At 40.2% G+C, this 21,535-nt stretch overlaps 1 protein-coding gene across 5 annotated transcripts in view; it reads left to right on the top strand.

Annotated features, from left to right (window-relative positions):
• The window catches only part of SULF1 (sulfatase 1), a 168,761-nt gene that overhangs the window by 78,678 nt on the left and 68,548 nt on the right, over nt 1-21,535 (top strand). For 3 of the 5 annotated variants that reach the window (XM_079110983.1, XM_079110982.1, XM_079110984.1), the window contains exons 3-4: nt 11,773-11,845; nt 12,148-12,379. In XM_079110983.1, coding sequence (XP_078967109.1) covers nt 12,208-12,379 — 172 coding nt within the window. In that variant the 5' untranslated portion in view covers nt 11,773-11,845; nt 12,148-12,207. Of the gene's footprint in view, nt 1-11,023; nt 11,204-11,253; nt 11,385-11,772; nt 11,846-12,147; nt 12,380-21,535 lie in introns of those variants that run through there. The other 2 variants (XM_079110985.1, XM_079110986.1) reach the window with 2 other exon arrangements.

Genomic DNA, 21,535 nt, shown 5'->3' on the forward strand with positions numbered 1-21,535 from the left:
TCATGACAGCCAGGAAGCTGGAGTGGGGGTGGGGGGAGGGGCCAAAGAAAAGATAAACCCCACCAATGACCTACTTCCTCCATCTAGGTCCCACCTCGCAGTTGTGCATTCAGCTATCCACGGCTCAGTCCATTGTGAGGTCAGAGCCCTCATTATCTAATCATTGCCTGAAAGCCCCACCTCTGAACAATGAGACTTCAGGGGACATTCCAGATCAAAGCCATAAAACTACGCCAGCCTCTTAAAGAGGAGATGATAGATGTGGGTGAAAGGCCCAGAGCTGGGGGATTGTCAGAGACCAACTAAATGAACTGGGAAACTGAGCAGAGGCTCCATTAAAACAAAAACCAAGTCACTCATTCTGCCTCTTAATCTTTGACAATCACTCACCTTAGGATGTAAAATAAAATTTGATGGTGATAAACATATCTTTGTGATTAACAGTTGTTTAATAACTGTAATAAACTTCAACATTGCTCTGGGCCACTGTCAGATTCCATTAGTCAAGCATTTGAGGAACTTTGTTCCTTCAAACATTGAAAGAGAATAGGAAGGTGGGAATATTAGGTGCTCCTATGAAAGCTGCTCAAAAGATCACTTACAAATATTTGCTGAAACAAGTTTCAGACTCTGGGATGGTGAACTTCTTCAGTTGTTGATGCTGGAGAAGACTGAGTGTGCTGGAATGTTTGCCTTCTCAGCAACTCTGCACTAAATGGTCTTCCAAAATAGTCCTATGAGCTAGGAAGTAATTGGTAATATCCATAGGGTCCTATCTGGAGAATGCTCAGGTGCTTTGACCAGTGAAAGATCTGAGAAAACAGCCCTCATGGAGATCTGAGCACAGATTTGGCTCATCCTTCACTTTTCCTTCTGTAGTGCTCCTCCTGAGTTGATTGCTATGCTCTTAACCAGTGCCACCAGAGTCAGCATTTCCTGGGGACTTGTTAAACATGGAGTCTCCTGGGCCCCACTCCCAAATCTGGAACACTCAAGTAATTAACAAGACCCCCAGGTGATCTCCTGAGTTCCTGCTCCACTATAAGAATTACGGACTTGAGACTGGGGCCCTGGTTCAATGGTAGAATGGTGGATCCTCTCTGGCACGGCTCTCTTAAAAGGATCCAGTGTGCTGAAATCAGGAGCCAAGTGTGCTAAGATGTTTCTTCTTGGAAGAATAGGAATAATTCCTCGACATCTAATTGCTGGAGGGGAATCAACAACTAAGTGCCAGGGAATTAAAAAAAAAAAAAAAGGAAAAGGAAAATGGTACTTGAATTCATCATCTTTCATGTCTGTCTTTACTTTCCAATAAAACTAACTAGCAATTTAAGTATGCAAATTTTGGAAGATTTCTGAGTTGGATTAAATGCCAACACTGAAGTAATGATACAGAAAAAAAATTTCCAGTGAATTTGGAAACCATTGATGTATAGTAGTCTACAGAAACCTATCCAATCTGAGCTTTTATATTTTTATCTGTGAATGAAATTAAATACAATGAGGAAACTAGGAAATAAGGACAACATAAGAACAAAACATCCACAGATCCACAAGCACTGAAAGTCCTGGTGAAACACTGGGAATCTTGGTAAACTTCTTGGGCAGCCAGACTTGGTAGCTTTAAGACTTCTACTAATGATGACAACCCATCTTTTGAAGTTGTCACATGTTGTTATTTGACACATATTAGTAATGTTTCACTACAGTAGGCCAAGAGAAATGATATACTTGAAATTCACAACTTTACAAAGGATTTTCTAAATAACACAAGCTCATCACTATTTGTAGCTATAAAATAGCTCCCATGTTTTGCTAATCTGTCCATCAGTGAAAACAGTTTGTTTCCCCTCATTTTTATATAAAAATTGTATATATAAGCCCAATCCAGATAACAGGGAATCATTCTTTTTGTTTTTCTTTAAATAGTAAATAAACAGTATCTATATTTCTATGTTTTCAAATTTTACAAATATCATTGCAAGCATTCCTTTTTGAAAACTCACATAATAAACTCAGCCTAACCCCACTGCATTAAAATCTCTAATATCACATCAGGTTTTAATAAACCTTCCTTTCACAACACACATGTGCTTAAGACCTCATGGAAACCAAATCAGCAGAAAGAAGGGATTACTTTAGATGCCTTGGAAATATGCATTGTTTGGAATGGTCTCTGGTGGCCAGCTCTCATGAATGGCTGATTTTACTTGTGGGGCACATCATCTGGTTTAATTATATCAGCTCCTTTGTGTGACAAGTGCTCTTCTGCTGTGTGCTGAGAAATGAAGTTTTAAAAAGAAACTAGTTAGTGAGAAAGTAAATTCTGGTACTGGAACATCACTAGGTGTTTGTATTCTAGAAGTCTAGATAATTCTATGGACTGTCCACCTGTAAACACCTGTATGTATAGACACTCCAGTGAAAATAAGCATACATTTGTCCAAAACATGGACATAGATCATAATAGGGGGGGGGGGGACAGCTCTGGGGGATTTATTTTAAAATAAGATAAGTAGTAAGTTGAGGTACTGATATGAGTTTTTTTTTCTATAAATTTTGGTAGCTTAAATTTCATGAAGTTTGCTTTTGTGTAACAATAGAATAAAAAGTTTTTCAATAGCTAAAATGCTTCTCAACTTCTGCACAGACACTAAATGAAGACAGTGTCATATTTTAAGTTTCAAGTCACTACAGGTCTTTGATACAAGTAGCATCATGTGACTCCATAAATGTTGGTTAATTTATGGTTTTAGAAAATCCATCTCCCCAGGTAATAAACCCTTCGTATCTATGTCCAGATAGTGATTTGGGATAGATCAATCAATTGGATTGGACAAGAATGTCTTTAATTAGACCAATGTCAATAAAAATAGGTAGATAATTTGCATCTATTGTCTGCTTTCTGACTAAGATTAATGAATTAATCCACCTAGAGATGCCTGCTAGTTACTCAGTTTGCTCTATTGCTTTGGTGTTTTCCATGACTGCAAGTCTGAATTTCACCATAAACTTAAGCAGAGTTACTTTTTGTACTTGATAAATGGAGAGCTGTGCTTGTCAGCCATTTGGAGATATGAAGCTAAAGGAGACCTAATAATCTGAAGATAGCACAAGGATTTAGGTATGTGTTTGCAGGTGATTTTTGTCCTGAAAAGGCTTAGAATTATATATTTAACCAATAGTACAGAAACTTTCTAGATAATATTTCCCAGTACAACTAGTGAAGGAGAATTTTTGAAATATCAATATATGAACTAATCTGAATTTTAACGTTCACTTAAAAATGTCTCTGAGCAAAGGTGTTGGATTTTTAAAAAATTTCTCCTGTGAGCAATAAATGTAGTATGGGATTAATCTCCACAAATTTTTCTTGAGCCAACTAGACTTTTCTTGAGCTGGGAACTAGAATTCTGCTTCCACATCTTTTGAAATGTGTATTCATCCTTCACTCTTTCTCAGAGCTCCGTTTCTTGATCACCACCCTGTGTGAGGCCAGCAGGATCTCCGGAAGGAGGATACACTCTGCCACATTTAAGCCTTTACAAAATGTAACAAGAGCATTGTATTGGTGGTGAGCCTAAGAGCATGGAAAGTAGGCCAGTGCAATTCTCTTGACTGCGGTTTAATTGATATGGTCAAGTCAGGTATTCCTCTTTCCCACATAGAGTTTGACGATAAGTAGAGAAATGCTATTGAAATGTAGATGTACCATCTCACTCTCTTTTAAAATTTTTCTTCAAGAATTGTGAAACTTGAGAATAAATGTGCATTATACTAGATTATGTACATAAAAGAGAAAAGGACTAAAATGAAACATGCCTAAATGATTTAACGGCACCGTGTGAATGTGTGTGTGTGTGTGTGTGTGTGTGTGTGTGTGTGTGTGTGTGTGTTGTGTGTGTTGCTGAGGATCTGATCCAGGACCTTGGACATGCTATGCGTGCGCTCTACCACCAAGCTGCATCCCCTGCCCTTAAACGAATGGTTGAACTTCACGCTGTGAAGACAGTTTCTTCATTACTTAATGAAGTAATGTGTGTTGATTTATTTGTACACATATCTTAAGTATGCATGCTTGTGTGTGTTTGTGATGAATGATAGAAAGATAAATGTATAAGGTACTGTTGAAACTTAATGCTTGTGGCATAGACAGTAATGCTCAACAAATACTTCATCTGCTCCGCCAAATTGCTCGGTCCTCTCAAATTTGAGTGGAACCATATGACCAGTTTCAACCAATGAAATGTTAGAAGTAAACTAGTTCAGAGGTCAAGTCAGGAGGATTACAAATTGAAGGCCAGTCTCAGCACCTTAGCAAGAAGGCAAAATAAAATAGTAAAAAGAACTGGGGATATAGCTCAGTAGTAAAGCACCCCTGAGTTCAGTCCCCAGTATGGGGAAGGGGATGGTGAACTGGTTCTCTTCCAGGTTGAAGCCATGAAAAGCTCCTTGCAAACTTGGTTTTTTTCTTCCCTTGCTTCTTAAGAAGTCCAGTTACTGCAGCAACAAGACAATAACACGGCCCCCATCAGTGAGCATCCAGGTGTGACTGGGTATAGAACTCGCTGCACCCTGCGTATGACCCATAGTTTGAGTGACAAGTATACTTTATTGTATTAAGGTCTTGATATTTGAAGTTTGTTACTGAAAAAAAAATTCTTCTGACTAGCATCAAACCTTACAGTACTACAGTACAAATATTCTATAAATATATCTAATCAAAGGCAAATTTAATTAAATAAACTATATACTTTAGGACCTAGCTGAGATTACTTATTACTGTATTCAGTAGTTCTTTTTATCAATATTGCTGTCTTCTCATAAAGAGAAGTTTCCAAAGTCTCTTCTATTTTATTTTTTCCTTGAAATCCAAAAATCTTTGTTCTCAATCTCTTGGATATCACTGCCACAGTTGCAACTAGGAACTAGTATGAGTCCCTTTAGACAATTTGCAGCATCTACTTTAGGAGTATCTGGTCCTTCTGCTTCTTTTCATAATATTTAGATCACTTTGTTTTCCTTTGTTTTGCTAATTTTTACTTGAAAGAAACTAGACAAATAGTTTTAGTCTGGGATATTTTGCATTTTCTAAAATGCCCTTGGTAAACTCCTTTTTGTTTTTATGGGGGTTTTTGTTTGTTTTGTTTGTTTGGGTAGTCGTCGTTTTGTAGTCCTCGGGATCAAACTTAGTGACTTCAAGCACTCTACCACTGAGCTGCACCACTAGCCCTCAAAGTACATTTTTTTTTTTTTTTTTTTTTTTTTGCTGTAACCTCATCCTTTCTACTGACCGCAATCTATTCTCTTCCTTCCTGAGAAAACAGAGAGAAACTCTAGAATACTTGAATTTGTTTATTTCTATTTTTACAGTGCAACAGATCACTTTAAAAAGCCATATATAAATGAAGCAAAAATTAGCGTCTGTCCCTCTCTTGCCATACCCATGGGTAACTAACCACCCAATGCTCACAGTCTTGTGACTTTTCAAAGTTCCTTCCAATTTCAGAATTCACAGTGTTGAGGGGAGGAAGGGTGGAGAGGGAAGAAAGCAAACATTGCTGAAGGAGGATCTCATTATTTAGCCAAGTATTTCCCTGAAGGTGCTCCAGGTCAGAGGCCCACGCTTCTCTGCTGTCATTGTTCCTTGGAAGAGGATTTATGACCAGAGGGGGATAAAATGTTCCTGCTCCAGAAGAAGATTGCTGCCTATCTTCTTTGCTCTGAGCTGTGATAAATTAGATCGGGAAACAGGCTTTCTGGGGATTCACAATAGATGAACTTTGCCAGCTATGGGGTTGTTAAGAGGCAAAATTAGCTCCTTCATGGTTTCACATGGATCGTAAAGAGTTAGTGCATCCCAAAGGCTTCCTGTAAAGAAAGCAGCAATGTACATGAGACTTGAAAGCCAACATCAGGGCAAAAGGGCCTTGGAAACTGACCCAAGAAGTGCATGTCAATTGGCGGTGGGGGTTGGGAGGCTGGGGTGCAGATCCGATCCCGGGGATCCCAGTTAGAGTCCTGGTTCACTTCACTCTGACAACATCTCAGTGTTCTGCCCTGAGTAGTTGTGTAATCTCTCCTGCTGTTTCACTTGGTTATAGTGTCCCCTTTTCTAACAAGGGAGTGGCATTGTTTTGTACTAAGAGCAGTTCTTTCGCCACATCTCAGACAGGTTTATTTTTGTGAGGTTGTTCTGACCCTGTACCTCACATACTTTAGATAAGTGAGAATTCATTTGTAAAATTTTGTTATTCTGAGTTAGAACACACACACACACACCCCACACACACCACAGAGACAAACATACTACACATAGAGACAAATACCACAGACACACAAACACACAGACACACATCACACATGCGTACATACACACACTTATCAACAACTCCTATGTGAGACTAGGCAATTAGAACTGAGGACAGTTCCAAGCATTAAGGGAAAAAAGTGAAAGAAAGGTTTGTGAGTAGAACCAGATTTAAAGGCTAGAAGTGAAAGTCTTAACCATGGAACCAGGTAGACTCTAGGTTAGCAATTCTCCAGTCTTTGGGATTAGGGTCTCCTAATAATATTAAGATTTATTGAAGCGTCCTCTCTGCAAGAGCTTTCACTTACGTAGATTATAGCTAATATTTAGAAATTAAAGCTGAGAAAGCTCAAATATATTTATATTTAAAAAAATAACAATAATAGGTTATGTTAACTCAAATGCTGTATTTTATAAAAAAAAAAAAGAAAGAAAGAAAGAAAGAAAAAAAAAACACATTTTCCAAACCAAAAAGCATCAGTGAATAAAGTGGCATTAGTTTTACATATTTGCAAATCTCTTTAGTGTTTATCTGAATAGAAGAGAGCTGGAATCTTACACAGTATCTGCTTCTGCATTCAGTTTGTTGAAATACCAAGCTGTTGGAAAGTAATATTTTAATAGCTTTTTCAGATAGTTGCATATATTCTTTGATATTACAACAAATCTTGACAAGCAGTAATTTCTTGAAGGTTAGTTGTAGTAAGAAATCTGAACCACATTAGTGAACTCTATATAATTTTCCATTAAAACCCAGAAGTTATCTTAAACTTGGAATGAATCTATTTCTTAACTCATGTCTGATTCTGTAGCATTGAAGTCATTTGGGAAATATCGGTTTACTGAATTATGCAAGCATTGTAAATATTGCCTCATTTATTTTACAATATCAAAAACTAACATTTGTCATTATCATCACCAATGCCATCAGAACAAGTTTTACATTTGTGGGAGCTGCTAAGCTCACAGTGGTAGTTACACATTTTCCAAACTTCTGATTTCACCTTGAAAGCTGGAAGCTAGATTTCTGTCATCGATAAAACCAACAGGCTCATTTTATTTAGTTTAGTTTAGGGTACTGCTAGACAAACCTGTGTGAACTAAACTTTCCAATTGACTGGGAGTCTTTCTAGTTTTTTTTTTTTTTTTTTTTTTCATTTCATTTCATTCATTATATGAGAAAACATCTGCCAAATAGCCAAGTCTAATCCATTTTTTTAAGTAAGAAATGGCACCCCATAAAGAAATGAATGGTTCATTGAGCTTGCAGCTCGGGCATCCTTAAGCTTTTCCTTGAGACAACCATCTACTATCAAAGGTAACAAGGGGCTTCATGCAAAGCTCCCATCTCATCAGACAGAACATTAAAAAGAAAAGGTGTGTGCTCAAGGTCAAGGCTTAATAACATGAATCCTCTTACTGCTTCATTAGAAGAGAAGGTGGTGTTTTGTTTTAAAGATGTGTGAAGCCTCCTTTATTCACACCCAGACAAAAAGCAGTTTTCCCAATTCTCTTAGCTCTTCCATGCAAATGTCAGCAAAGTGAAAAAAAAACTAACCACATGTCAGTATCTGTATCAAAATAGTTCTGGCCTTGTGGAATCTCGCAGGAGATCCCAGTCTTCTCTTGTACCCCAACCCCAGAAGTCTTCAACTACGCTGAAAACAGCTGCTATGGAGAAAAGCAGGATTCTGTGGGCATATTGGCCATCATTCCCCTTATTTTACTTAATTATCAGCCATTGTTTTAAAATTTATTTTGCTGTACTGGGGATGGAGCCCAGGGCTTTGTGCAAGCTAGGTGAATGCTCTACCACTGAGCTACACCCAGTGTAGACATCATCCCCTTTCAAAAGCACCAGCTACCACTTAAGGGGGGTCTTGGTGAAGCCAGAGTCTCCCTTCCACCTGTGGGAAGAGGAGGGCATCAGTTCAGTTTGGGGCACTACTAGACAAACCTATATGAACTAAGCTTTTCAACTGATGTGGAATCTTGCTATTTTTTTTTTCTTTTATTTGTGATTTGAAACACATAATGCCACATGTATAGCTTGGATTAACTGCCCTCAACAAAGTCCTGTGAACTTTCCACACCAATTGACCATGACTCTAATTGGGATGTTCATTTTCTAGCTTACAGAAAAGGCAATTTATATTCTGGTCCTAATTTGCGAATACGACTTCGTTCCTCAAACTTACTCCGTGTGTGAGAAAGCCTCTTTTTTCCATTTCTCTCATTTCCTACTATTTCTCAAGACAAATTGTTAGTCTCTAAGGACATTTGTTGTCCACCACAAAGTATCCAATTCAAACATGGCAACCTTGTCTCCTCTGTCAAGTCACGCATTTTGTCTGTCAGGGGTTTTTTTGTTTTGTTTTGTTTTCTGTCTTTATTTCTTTTCCTTCTGGAGCTGGAAACTAGGCAGTGAGAGGATGACAGGTTCTAAAAGGTCATTTTTGAATAAAGAATTGTCTGTGTGTGGGGTTTTGTTTTTTCCCCCAGTGCTGGGAATTGAACACAGGGCCTTACACATGTTAGGCAAGCTCTCCGCCACTGTGCTACGCCACAGCCCTGTGTGCAGTGTTTTTAGACTAGTGTGTTTGCTGTGTTTTAGGAAAAGCAGCTGAATCAAAGAATGGACCAGACATGTCCAAATGTTCAGTTTTTGTACCACTCACTCTGTATGCCTTTGCATATGAATTCCATGTATTGCTAATCAACTGTGGGTGGAGGCAAAGGGAACAAAGTTCCAATTAGACAGGAGGAATAAACTTTCAAGATCTATTGCATAACAAGGAGACCACACTTAGTAAGAGCATATTTCATTTTATAAAATTACTAGGAGAATATGCTTTCTATGAAAACAGATAAATATGTGAGATGCTGGATATGTTAATTAACTTGATGCAATCATTCCATAATGCACACATCTGTCAAAACAGCACATTGTGCCCCATAAATATGTACAGTTATTATTAGTCAATTAAAACAATGATTTTTAAATTAAAAAAGAAGATGCTGAAGCAAAAAAAAAAAAAAAAGAAGTGGGTCTCCTTTTAATTCAGCAGGATGGAAGGTCACTAAACAGGTAAAAGCTACATCTACTTTGTTTTCTCCTTTTTTATTGAGAAATGATTTCTGATGTAGTTTATGCAAGGTGCCCTTAAAGCTAATTTTCTTTTTCCTAAAGGAAGAAGTAAAGGAAATAAGATAAAGAAAAGAATAACTAGTGGTGTTGATTGGGTGCCAGGGAATGTTATCAGTACCTTAATTGTCAAGAACTTTCCGTTTCATGTGTGGCTGATGGCTTAGTGCCACTGTTTCCTCAGTGTGGTGAGAAACTGTCCTTTTCATGTTGGCAGAGTTGTGTTGATACTGTAGGTGATGCTTCACACACCCTTGCAGGCTTTGAGAGGTGGGCAAAGATATGGTGCTTAAAGGACCAATCCTCTGAGAAATGCCTACATTTAACTATTAAGTCTGATCACACTTTGTAGAAACAAGTCATTGTTTGACAAATTCTTTCTTTCATTTTCCTGTATTTCATGCTTATATGTTTTCTCATAACTGAAAACAAGTGCATGGAAGCCAAGTGCATGTCCAAATGTTCAGGCTCTTAGTGTTCAGTACACACAGCAATCATTGAAATAACCCTGAATTATTAAGGGAAAAAAGCCCCAGAATCCTGCCTGGTGTGGTAGCACACGCCTGTAATCCCAGTGGCCCAGGAGGCTGAGGCAGGAGGATCACAAGTTCAAGGCCAGCCTCAACAATTTAGCAAGGCCCTAAGCAACTTAGAGAGACCCTGTCTCAAAATTAAAAAAAAAAAAAAAAAATGACTGGGGATGTGGGGATGTGGCTCAGTGGTGAATGGCCCCTGAGTTGAATCCCTAGATTCAAAACAAAAAGCAAAACCAGAATCATACTTCCCAGAGCTACAGGATCAGTGGAAATTGTCTTGTTTGTTGCTCTGCAGATAATGTAGATAGCCAGGATTGCCCTGCTACGGACACTAGATTTTTATTTGAAAGCCTATTTCTTGTTGAATGTTGGTTCTCTCTCTTTCTTTCTCTCACACACACAGTATAATTACAGGCTGCAGGTGAAAAGCATTAAAACTGTTTACAAAACAGCTCATAAAGTTTTAAAATAATAGGGGTATGTGTGTGTGTTTGTATAATGTGCCTGGCAAGGGTAAACAGTACACATTCTTTCTTCTTTCTTCTTTCTCTGCCCACACCACCCTCCAGAATTTAGAAAAGGAGATGAATGATGGAGCCCCTTTTCTCCTGCGTGATGCTTATGCCTGATTAGTTATGCTTATTTATCTGATGCCAGTTTATTGTTGCAGATCAAAATACAGATCCTCAGGTGTGTGGGGACAGAGTGGCTGATGAAGCAGGCTGCTATCTAATTAATTTTACAGCAACCTAAATTTTCATAAAGAGGTTCCCTCCTGACATACCAGAGATTTTTTTTTTTTTTTTTTTTTTTTTTTTTTTTTTTTTAATGAATCCTTTGCTATCTTTGAAAAGTTCAACAGAAAAGCTCTCTGCAGATTGGAGTTCCAAAGTGAGAGGGGCATTTGTCCAGCCCTTTCAAAACTCTCCTTTTTGCTGCACTCCCCTCTGGATTTCATTTATTTACTTCCTAATGTGGAAGAGTAGCCGCTAACCTCCAGCCTCACAGCCAATCAGTCTTCTTGCTTTGCAGGTTTAGATCTGCTGCGGCAAAGCCCTGTGCTAGCCACGCCAAACCTGGTCTTGACAACAGTAAAGCTAGTGACTGACACTCAAAAGGGAGCTCAGTCCACTTGGGCGCCAGCACGAGAGCCGAGGAAACCGGCTGGACAGAGCGACCCGCCTTGCTGGGAGGAAGCACCTTTTTCTCCTGGTGATTGATGGGAGATAGTTAGGAGCTTTTGGGGGGCTGGAAAAGGCGATTCTCCCACTCACCCACTATGAAGTCTTTGTCAGCAGAAAGGACTCTCCTGGGTAATGAGTGACATAATGCAGATGACAAATGACAGCTTTGTGGTTCATTCTGCTTCATAGTTACTCAGTATCGCACGCAGGTGAGTTAACGCTCCTCCTACGTGCCCCCGGCGCCAGCCCTCCCCAAACGCAGACACACTTTCAAAATGCACTGTGGTTTCTCAGGCATGCCGGCTCTTCCTCATCAATCATGAGTTTTGTTGGGGATGTTTAAAGTACTGCTACAGGGTGAGCCGGGATGATATGCTTACCACATTTTATGGAGCTGATTAGGAAATGGAGATATTATCTGAGTCATTTATTAGCAGTTTTGCATGTTTCCTCCTGTTCCTTTTGGAGAACAGAAGAAAAAACACATAAAATATATACACATATCATGTGCTGTTTCAAGAGACTACTTCAAATCAAAAATCTGTTTAAAAACCCTTGACTGATGTTTCTTTTGTATTTTTTCCCTCCCCCTTCTAGGACTCCATCTGCAGATGTTCTGAATACCTCTGAGTCTAGAAATTGATTATTCAACCAGGATACCTAATTCAAGGTATTAGCTCTTGTCAGAAAGCTTTTACGTTTGAGCTCTGTGCTGGAAATCACACTTTGGCAATGAACTGAAATAGGAAAAGTTGGACGGAGAATAAAAGACAAAAGTGAATTTGCAAAATAATCAAGTGCTTAAAAAACTATCCAACGCTTGTGAGGTTTGCTACTTCTGACTCATGTGCAGCTCTCTCTGCCAGCTCATATGCCAGTTCTGACTTATTTGTAGCCCTTTTTCTGTAACCGTGTTTGGGGTTTGAAGTTCATTTTAGTCTCTCCCTCTTTCTTTTTCTCTTGACTGCCCAGACTGCCAGAACTCAGGAGAGTGAGGCGTTTTGTCAGTTTTGTGACATTGGACCAAATACAATGAAGTATTCTTGCTGTGCTCTGGTGCTGGCTGTCCTGGGCGCAGAATTGCTGGGGAGCCTGTGTTCAACTGTCAGATCCTCCAGGTTCAGAGGACGGATACAGCAGGAACGAAAGAACATTCGACCCAACATTATCCTTGTGCTCACTGATGATCAGGACGTGGAGCTGGGTGAGACACTGGATTTTTCACTTATTCGTCTCTTGTTCAAATGATTTTCAGAACCTCAGCCTTCCCGAGGATGCTCAGCTGGCATTCTGGAGGTTTGCACTTATGGGTGGTGCCTCCACCAGCAGTCTAGTTTATACAGTAAACTCATAGGGTTCATTCAGCATTTGGTTTGTGTTTCAATATTACTTTTCTGGGGTTAAGTTTTTGAAACAGTCAGGGGAAGGGTCCCAGAAAACAGGAGGGTGGAGGAGGACAATTAGCACTGATGACCTAGAGCTCAAGGATTTGACTATGCACCTTGGAAACGTATAAAATATTTGGGCAAAGTTGTTTGAAAGAGAATGCAAATTCAGACATTAAATGTAATGTATATGAAGGTAGATTTAGCCTAAAGGAACTTTCAATGGTTACTGTTTCAATGGAATTACTTGTTCACAGCTTCTTATAGTAATTTAAAAAATTAATTGAAAGTTACAATGTTCTACATAGCCTTGTAGTAATACAGACGGTTCTTTTAGAATTAGCTCACCTAGGAAAGTGTACCAAATCTAGTGATTTTAACTTGTCTTCTCGCCTTCTTTGTTTATTCATTCATTCATTTATTTATTGGTACTGATTTTAGTCCAGTGGCACTTTACCCTTGAGCAGCATCCCCAGTCCATTTTGAGATAGCATCTTACTAAATTGCTTAGGACCTCACTAAGTTGCCAAGGCTGACCTCAAACTTGGAATCCTCCTGCCTCAGCCTCTTGAGTGGCTGGCATTACAGGTGCAACACCATGCCTGGTTATTTGGCCTCCTTTAATGGTCCAGCCCTAAGGTCCTATCCATAGTCTATGGCCAAGACTTTCCAGTGTACCCTAAGACAGATAAAAAGCTGCCCTTTAGGTTGTCACCAAAACTTCTCATTTCTATTCCTGAACCAACCTTAGATGCTTGCTCTGGAGCATCACTCAGCTATGCTTACCCATCACATTCAACCTGACCATGGGTAGACTCTTTCAGACTTGGTGTCAAAGAGTCACTGGACCTAGGTTCTTAAGGATAAAACCCTACATACTAGAATTTGATCTATGAGGAGGAGAGTGATTTCCAATTTGAAACCAACACCCATGAAATCTCAACAAAGTTAACTCCTGCGGTTCAGCTGGAAGCAGACAGACTAAAAGCCAGCCGCAGACATAATTGCTGAAAATTGTCAGTTTGCCATCTGCTCTCTCACTTTATTGAATAATAATATTAAGTTTTGGCTTTTCAGGTGACATGCCAAAACAAAAAGGCCTTGCACATACAACTTCTGAATGTATGTAGCTGGTGGCTTCAATGTTCTCTTTCACTTACAGAGCAAGGAAGTGAAGTACACTGGTCGGGCTTCTCCTTCTTAACATCCCTCACACCCATCCCTTTCACTACAGCTGAGATTGGTGGAGGCTCCTCATCACCCAGCTGTGCCCTAGCTGGCTGGTGACCTGGCCTCTGTCCCCGCCAATCTTAGCCCAGCCTTCACTCTGTTGTGAGTCTCTGCTCAGGTCTCTTTTCTGGTTCCCCTTTGCCAAGGGCAGTCAGTCTCTCGCCTCGGCAGGCCAACAAGATCTGGGCCACCCAGCCCCTGCTGTTTCTAAGGCTTTCTCTCCTTCCCCTGCTTCACTCTGTGCTTCCTGGAACAACTTTCACTTCCCTAAAGGTGTCTGGCCGCTTCATCTCTCACCTCTATCCCAGGTGCACCTTGTCCCTACTGCCTTTCTCAGTTTCTCCGCCTGGAGAAACCCTGTCTGTTCTTCATGACCCAGTTCAGGGGTCTCAACTTCTGGTGTGGTCTCCCTGCACCAAAACCATCTTCCCCTCTAGCAGGATCCATGGTCTTCACCTTTGCACCCCCTGGAATAACTCCAGCACAGTCCTTCTTCCATCATCTTCTGTGCCTGTCCCTTCCATCTGACTGAGAGTCACTAGAGGGCAGGGTATGTTTTCTTGATGCTGCAATCTCCATGTGAGACTGTACTGGGAATATGTAGGTGCTAAAGAAACTTGGTACAGACTCACAGAGGCCTGAAAAAGCTAACGCAATTTTCAGAAATGGAGGTATCCATCACTCTTTACCTCTCAACACACAGCACTGTCTTTAAAATAAATAAAGGAGTTATTTAATGATTTTAAAACACAATTCAGGTCTTCAGCCTTGTCTAGGAGATCACATTTGTTCAGTAAATATTTACTAAGTAGATACTAAGTACTGGCTTCTGTTGATACATGTGGATACAAGGATGAAAGGTTGTAACCCTGGCTCAGTCAATCCAGGTGTTTCCTACACACTTGACTTTACCTCCTTCCTTGATTTTCTAGCCAGATAGCATGCTAAGCATCAGTTCATTTAATCTTCCTAATTCCTCTATGAAGTAGGTACTCTTTTCTCAATTTATATATGAGAAAAATGAGCCTTAGAGAAGTCAAGTAGCTTGTGGAGGGCTAGTAAATAGTGAAACCAGGTCCTCTATGAGGTCTAAGTTGTCATGGCTGTGTGTTTGACTATGGTCGTTTTCATCAACTAGTCCCTCAATAAACATTTAGTAAGTCCTTCCTAAAAACAACCTGTAAGTGCATTGTAATGCTCTAGGCTGCGGGAGAGAGATAACAGAAATGTCAGGTGGGCCTTATTTCCTCATTGGCTTAGGAAAATGTACCACAGTGAACCACCAGTACAAAGTTCAGAAAAGATTTCTCAGGCCAGGTACGGTGGCACACCCCTGTAATCCCAGGGGCTTGGGAGGCTGAGGCAGGAGGATCGAGCATTCAAAGTCAGACTCAGCAACTTAGTGAGTCCCTAAGCAAGTCAGTGAGACCCTGTCTCGAAATAAAAAAACACAAAAAGGGACTGGGTATGTGACTCAGTGGTTAAGGGCCCTGAGTTTAATTCCTGGTAGCATCCCCCTGCAAAAAAAAGTCTTTTCAGCAGAAAAATCATGCTCTTGGTAATAGATTACATTTGATGGAGACCTTTGCCCATCCTTTTTTAATGTGCTCATAATCCTTTGTGACTCCTATTGCTGTGCGTTTTGGTTGTTTTTAATTTTTTTTATCATCTTTACCATTTTTTAAGTGTTCGGTTCAGCAGTGTTAAGTGCAACCAACAGTTTTATATGTAACCAATCTCCAGAACTCTTCATCATCAAAGCTGAAACTCTACATCCATTAAACAAGACCTCCCCACTCCAGTCCCCCAAAATCACCATTATACTTTGTAGCTGTGTGAATTTTACCACTCTAGGTATCTTACATAAGTGGGATAATCAGATATTTGTTTCTTTGCAACTGTCTTATTCCACATAGGATAATATCAAGACCGTTAGTATTGTCAGAATTCCCTCCTTCCTAAGACTGAGTGTTCCTTTGTGTGTGCACAACGTGTACCACTTTTTGCTGAACCATCATTTAGTTGGTGACTTGAGTTGCTTTCTCCTTTTGGCCATTGAGAATAATGCTGTTATGAACGTAGGTGTATAAACATCCTCAAGAGCTTGCTTTCAGTTCTCTTTTGCAAAGGAAAGGTCTTCCCAGAAGAGAAATTGCTGAGTCACATAATGATTTCATTTTTTTTCTTTTAGATATAGATAGACACAATACCTCTATTTCTTTTATTTATTTTTATGTGGTACTGAGGATGGAACCCAGTGCCTCACACATACTAGGAGAGTGCTCTACCGCTGAGCCACAACCCCAGCTCCAGTAATTTCATTTTTAATTTTTTGAGAAACCATTTTACTTTTCTCCATAACAACTATACTATTTTATATTGCCTCCAGCCATGCACAAATGTTAAAGTTTCTCCACATCTCCATCAACACTTGCTATTTTGATTTTGGGTTGTTTTATAGCAGCATCCTGATATGTGAGAGGTGGTTTCTCATTGTGGTTTTTATATGCTTGGGTTTGGTTTGGTTTTTCTCTTCCAAGTAATTTTACTTGCCAAGTGCTTTCATAAACCTTTGCTTATGCAAAACTTTTTGCACCTGTAATGCTGCAGGCGATTTTGACTTCTGTGACTCCAGAAAGCTATAACGGACTTAGAAAAGACTTAGAAGAACAATTATTAAAATTTTAACTGAACACTTTTCTTACTGGGAAAGAATGATACAATTCTGCCTCTTGGTCTGGAAAGACAAAGGCCAAGCAAGGCTGTAAACAGAATTTATGAAATGGATCTGGGGAGGGAAGAACTGTCCAGCACAAGTAGGGACCACTCCCTCCACTTGGAGAACAAATAAAATAAACTGGTACTTTGTAAAGGGAGTAAGACACCTAGGAATTCATTAGTGAACATGCTAGAACCTGGCGCGTGGATGACGCTCCATTGTTTTCCCAAGAACACTCATTCACAGTACAGTGAATGAATATAGTCATCCCACCTGAGTTGGGTGGATGGGACAGAAATCATCATCCAGGAGGAAACCATCTTTGGACAGGTCGCATGACCTAACCAATGGTCCTTTTGTTTCTGAACTCACTTTTTCCAAAAATTAGCAAGTTTTTCAGCTTGTGTCTTTTCCTAAGTGGTTTGGGTTTTTTAGGCTAAGATAATGGGTGGAAGATTTAAAAGAAACATTTTAAACCAGGAAAACACATTATGGAAATGATCAAATGAGGTTTGGGATAATGGTTATTCCTGGGGAAGGAGCCCTTACCAAGAGCATGAACATATTTTATACACACATTTTATACATACACACACATACACACACTCATTCACGTGTGCGTATGTTCATATATAAGAATGTATGCATGTGAAGGAGCTATAATCATGTTACACTTTGATAAAATAGGGAGATGAGTTATTCATTCTGTTATTTCCTATGCTTGAAATATTTTGTACATCAAAAGAAAAACCTTAAAATGTTTAAGTAAGTCTTTTTTAACTTTGAGACTGGAGTCAATGAGATAGATATTAGACTTTAAATCTTTCCCATTTTTTTTTCTTTTTCCCATTTTTTGTTTTTCTTTTCCCTTGGTCCCATTCTAAGAGCAAACTATTGCACCAGTTGGACCACAGCTCTCACTCAATGTGGCATTTCTCCGATTCTTAGGATGTTGGACTGATGCGAACACAGTAATCCTGATCCAATGTTTCTCTTAGATCATAAGTGGAATTAAGCCATAAACCCATGGAGATGCTTTGTTCCTTTAAAGCAGACGTCAAAAAACAGGGTCTTCAGACTGAACCAATCCACAGATGTGTGTTTGACCAGTGCGCTTTTAAAAAATTAAGCCAACATTTTAAAAATGGCATGGTTTTGTATTTTTTAAAAATTGAGATTCTGATTTCTCTTAAATTCAGAAGATGAGAGCTTGCATTCCCCTGAGCTGGCTGGCCATCAGTTAGAGGTCTGAAGGGGAGTGATTGTGGCCCCTCTATGGGTGGGACACTCCCTCCCAGGGACATCTGGATCCCCACCACTCTCTGTTGCTTTCCAACATGTACACCAGGGAGCAGCCGTCAATTCTCAAAATGCCCACAATGCTGCTTTTCTTAAAATCAACCAAGTTCCGTAAATGCTCATCTCCACTAAATGTACAAGTATAAAAGACAGAAGCCCTGGGTTTTTTCTTATACCTGACTGCCTTCATTTGCCTATCTTGACTGTAGCCCTATAGGGCATGTTAACTTCCGTTCCAAAAGTAACTGGTCTGCGCTTTTAATCGTCTTTTGCTCTTTTTATGGTGAGGGAAGGGAATAAGGAGTCTTAGTGACCTGGAAATGTTCCAGACAGATTTATTATCTTTTCTTGTTCCCTCTTCCCCCAACTTGTTTTTTCCTTTTATCTGGAAACATCTGTGAGGGGTTTTTTTGTTTTTTGTTTTGTTTTGTTTTTTGGGGTATTTTTCGCTAGCCGATTCTATAATTTTGGAAGAAAAAGGGACATAGTTTTATCATGTTTTTATTTTCTTGTGCTTTTAGAATTAAAATATTTAATAGATTAATAAAGCTATGTGTAATACAAGTGATATGACTGTTTAGTGAGTGTTCTATGCTTTAATATAGAAGTAACTTTGGGCCTAAAAAATAGTCATGGAATATTTAATATAGACCCCTTAAATATCTAGCATGAGCCTTAGCTTCTCATAAGCAGTGACATCCACAAACAACCCTGCACAATTACTGATTCTCACTCACCAAACCAGGACCCATTGCAATCCACATGGAGATGGCTCCAGGCAGCCAGGTGTGGGACTTTCAGAAGTGATTACGATGCAGTATTTATTACCAAATTTCTGGTCCTGTGAGGGGGTTTTTGGGATATGATAAACAGGCTTCAAGAAAATCTTAATGTTATCCTTGTATCAAATGCTAAGCTTCGTTTTGAAATTTAACCTGTCAGTGGAATAATTCAGGCCCTCTGAGTAGTGTTGGTAGTTCAGGTTAGTGTGATATTTTCTCTCTCCTGCCCTTTTCCACACAGATGATTTAGGAACCAAGCCCTTGGAGTGTGTAGAATGATTTGAATTACTCACCATGCTTCCCTCCAGCCTCAGTCTCTCACATCTGCCATTCAAATACTGTCTCTGGAGTCTTGATTTTTTTTTTTTTTTTAAACTCCACCAACACTGCAAACCTGGTGGATCTTGCATGATTCCTGAAAGCGACGCTTTTCTATTCCCAGTCACCACTGACCTTCAGCATATTGGTCTACAGCTGGTTGCTGTCACAGCAGCCACCATCCTGCAGGAGCAATGGCAGATGTCCCCAATCCCCACCTGGAACTCTGGCTCTGAGACAGCATTTTTTGGCAGTCCTGGGGCTCAGCTGTGGCCTGGACCTTCCCTGTCACCACGCCAGCTCAGCTCAGCACCATGCCAGCTACTCACACCTAACCCCCACTGCTTCATGGCCTCCCTGTCAGCCTCCGCCCTCACAGGACAATTTCAAACACTAATGAAGTTGGGATATTTGCTTGGGGCCTTAGGGGTAAATGTGTGTAGAGAGGGGAAGAATTGGTCCTTTTAATTGTGAGCCAACGTTAACATTTTAAATCTCAAAACAGAAAAGGTAGTTGACCTAACTTCTCCTGTGCCAGCTTTTCAAATTCACCTGTAGATTCCAAAGATAGAGATGGGAAGAAAAAAAAAAAAAATAGAAGGAAACTGAATGTGGTAGAGTTGAGGTGAGCACAAGTGAATTTATAGCTGTCCCTTGGCATCTGTAGGAGGTAGGTGCCAGGATCCCAGAGGTTACCAAACATGAAGCTCTAGTTTCTTGTTTTAAATGGCACATATAACCTATGTGCATATGTGCATCTCTGTGTACTTTAAATCATCTCTAGGTTACTTATAGTACCCAATACAGTTCAAATGCTATGTAAATAGTTGTATCGCTGTATTGTATTGTTTAAGGGATAATGACAGGGAAAACGTCTGTACATGTTCAGTATAGGTGCGATTTTTTTCCAGATGTTTTCAATCTGCAATTGTTTGAAACCTCAATGAAAAACCACAGATCTGAGGGGAGACTGAAAAGCCACATCAGCAACACACCTCACCTGGAGTCCCTTAACAACATCATGCCACCTGCTCCTTAAAAACCCTGGGCACTGGTCAGAAGAGCTATCTTAGTTCCATTTCACAGATTAACATGAACAAAAGAAGTTGAATGACTTGCTCAAGCTGGTCTGTGGCAAAATCTGGATGTTTCCCCATAAGGTTAAGTTCAGGGCTCTTTTACCTCAGTCTTATCCTCCTGAGCCCTGCCCTGCCAATCTTGCTTATGCTTCATGTTGTTCCCATGAAATAATTGTTCAAATAATAAAGGACCATCCTATATTCCAGATGAAGAAATGAGGTGCACAGGGTGAACCATGTGCTTAGAGTCAGGACCCCACTGAGCTTCAGTGGCAGAGCCTAGATCCAAACGCAGGTCTGCCCTAAAACCACACTGTTAAACTCCATCTAGGCTGAGTACAGGCTGTGACACCAATGTTTTTAAGAAAGAGAAACAAAAAAGATATCTGCTCACCATCAGGATAGATCTTGCTTTCTGCACAGGACAGCATTTTAGGGCTGGAGATACAGCTCAGTGGTGGAGGGCTTGGTTTGCTTAGCATGCATGAGGCCCTGCATTCAATTCCCAGTACTGCAAAGAAAAACAGCATTTAGGACTTGAAACCCAGAGAAGTACAGAGCTTCAGCACAAAACCATTCCTCCCCTCCCACTGCTCCTAATGCTTGTGAATGCCTAACAACGTGTTGTATACAGAATAACTTTGGGTAAAGCTTGCCAATGAAAAAACCAAAGATGCAGTCACAGTGGCAGTAGATGCAAGCAGAGGTATTGGCCAGCGTTAATCAGTGCACAGCCATAGAAGGGACAAAGGTGCTTGATGCTTTCCGTACTGGAGCACACCACCTCAGCAAAGTGAAGAGGTCCGGATTCCTGTGCACATCATCTACCTGCACCCTGAAGCTATCGAGATGACATGCAGTGATGAATGTCAGTATGTCAGGGTACTGCTGAAAACAGACAACCTGCAGCCCTCTCCTCCCTCACCTGGGTCTGATCAACTGACATCATCATAGCCCTAAAGGGGACAAGACACAGGCATTTGTGTCTGTTGGCATTTCCCTGAAGAAGCCAGATGAAGCAAAGATGAGACCACAGAAAGTGAGACCTGTCCCGACAGCAGGCAGACAACATTTCTGTTTCTCAGTCTTGAAAACGTCAATGTCATGGCCAGTATTCAGCCTAGAAGGAGCTTAAGAGTAGAACCTCTGGGGCAGACTGCTTGCAGTTGCATCTGGACTCTGCTAGTGAGGCTCCATGTGACCCTGTGCACCTGTTTCATCTTCTGGAATATAGGAGTCATCACTAATAGCCCATACCACCAAGGGTTATTGTCAGGATGAAATGAATCAACGCACATGAAGCACAAAGAAGAGAACCTTGCTGAGATTAAGTCCTATCTGCAGTATATCTTATATCCTTGGAAGTGGTCTAAGCACTTGCCAAAGTCTCCTCCATCTCTAGGTTTCCCTGACTCTCTGTCCGAACTCTCATTCCTCTTCCAAGTGTGTTCCACCAAGAGGCAGCTTATGCACCACTAGGGAGCTTGTTAGAGATGCAAACTCCCAGGCCACATCCCAGGTTTACTAAACCAGTATCTCAAGGTAGGC

The sequence above is a fragment of the Sciurus vulgaris genome, assembly GCF_902686455.1.
Source record: "Sciurus vulgaris genome assembly, chromosome: 1".
Taxonomy (NCBI): Eukaryota; Metazoa; Chordata; class Mammalia; order Rodentia; family Sciuridae; genus Sciurus; species Sciurus vulgaris.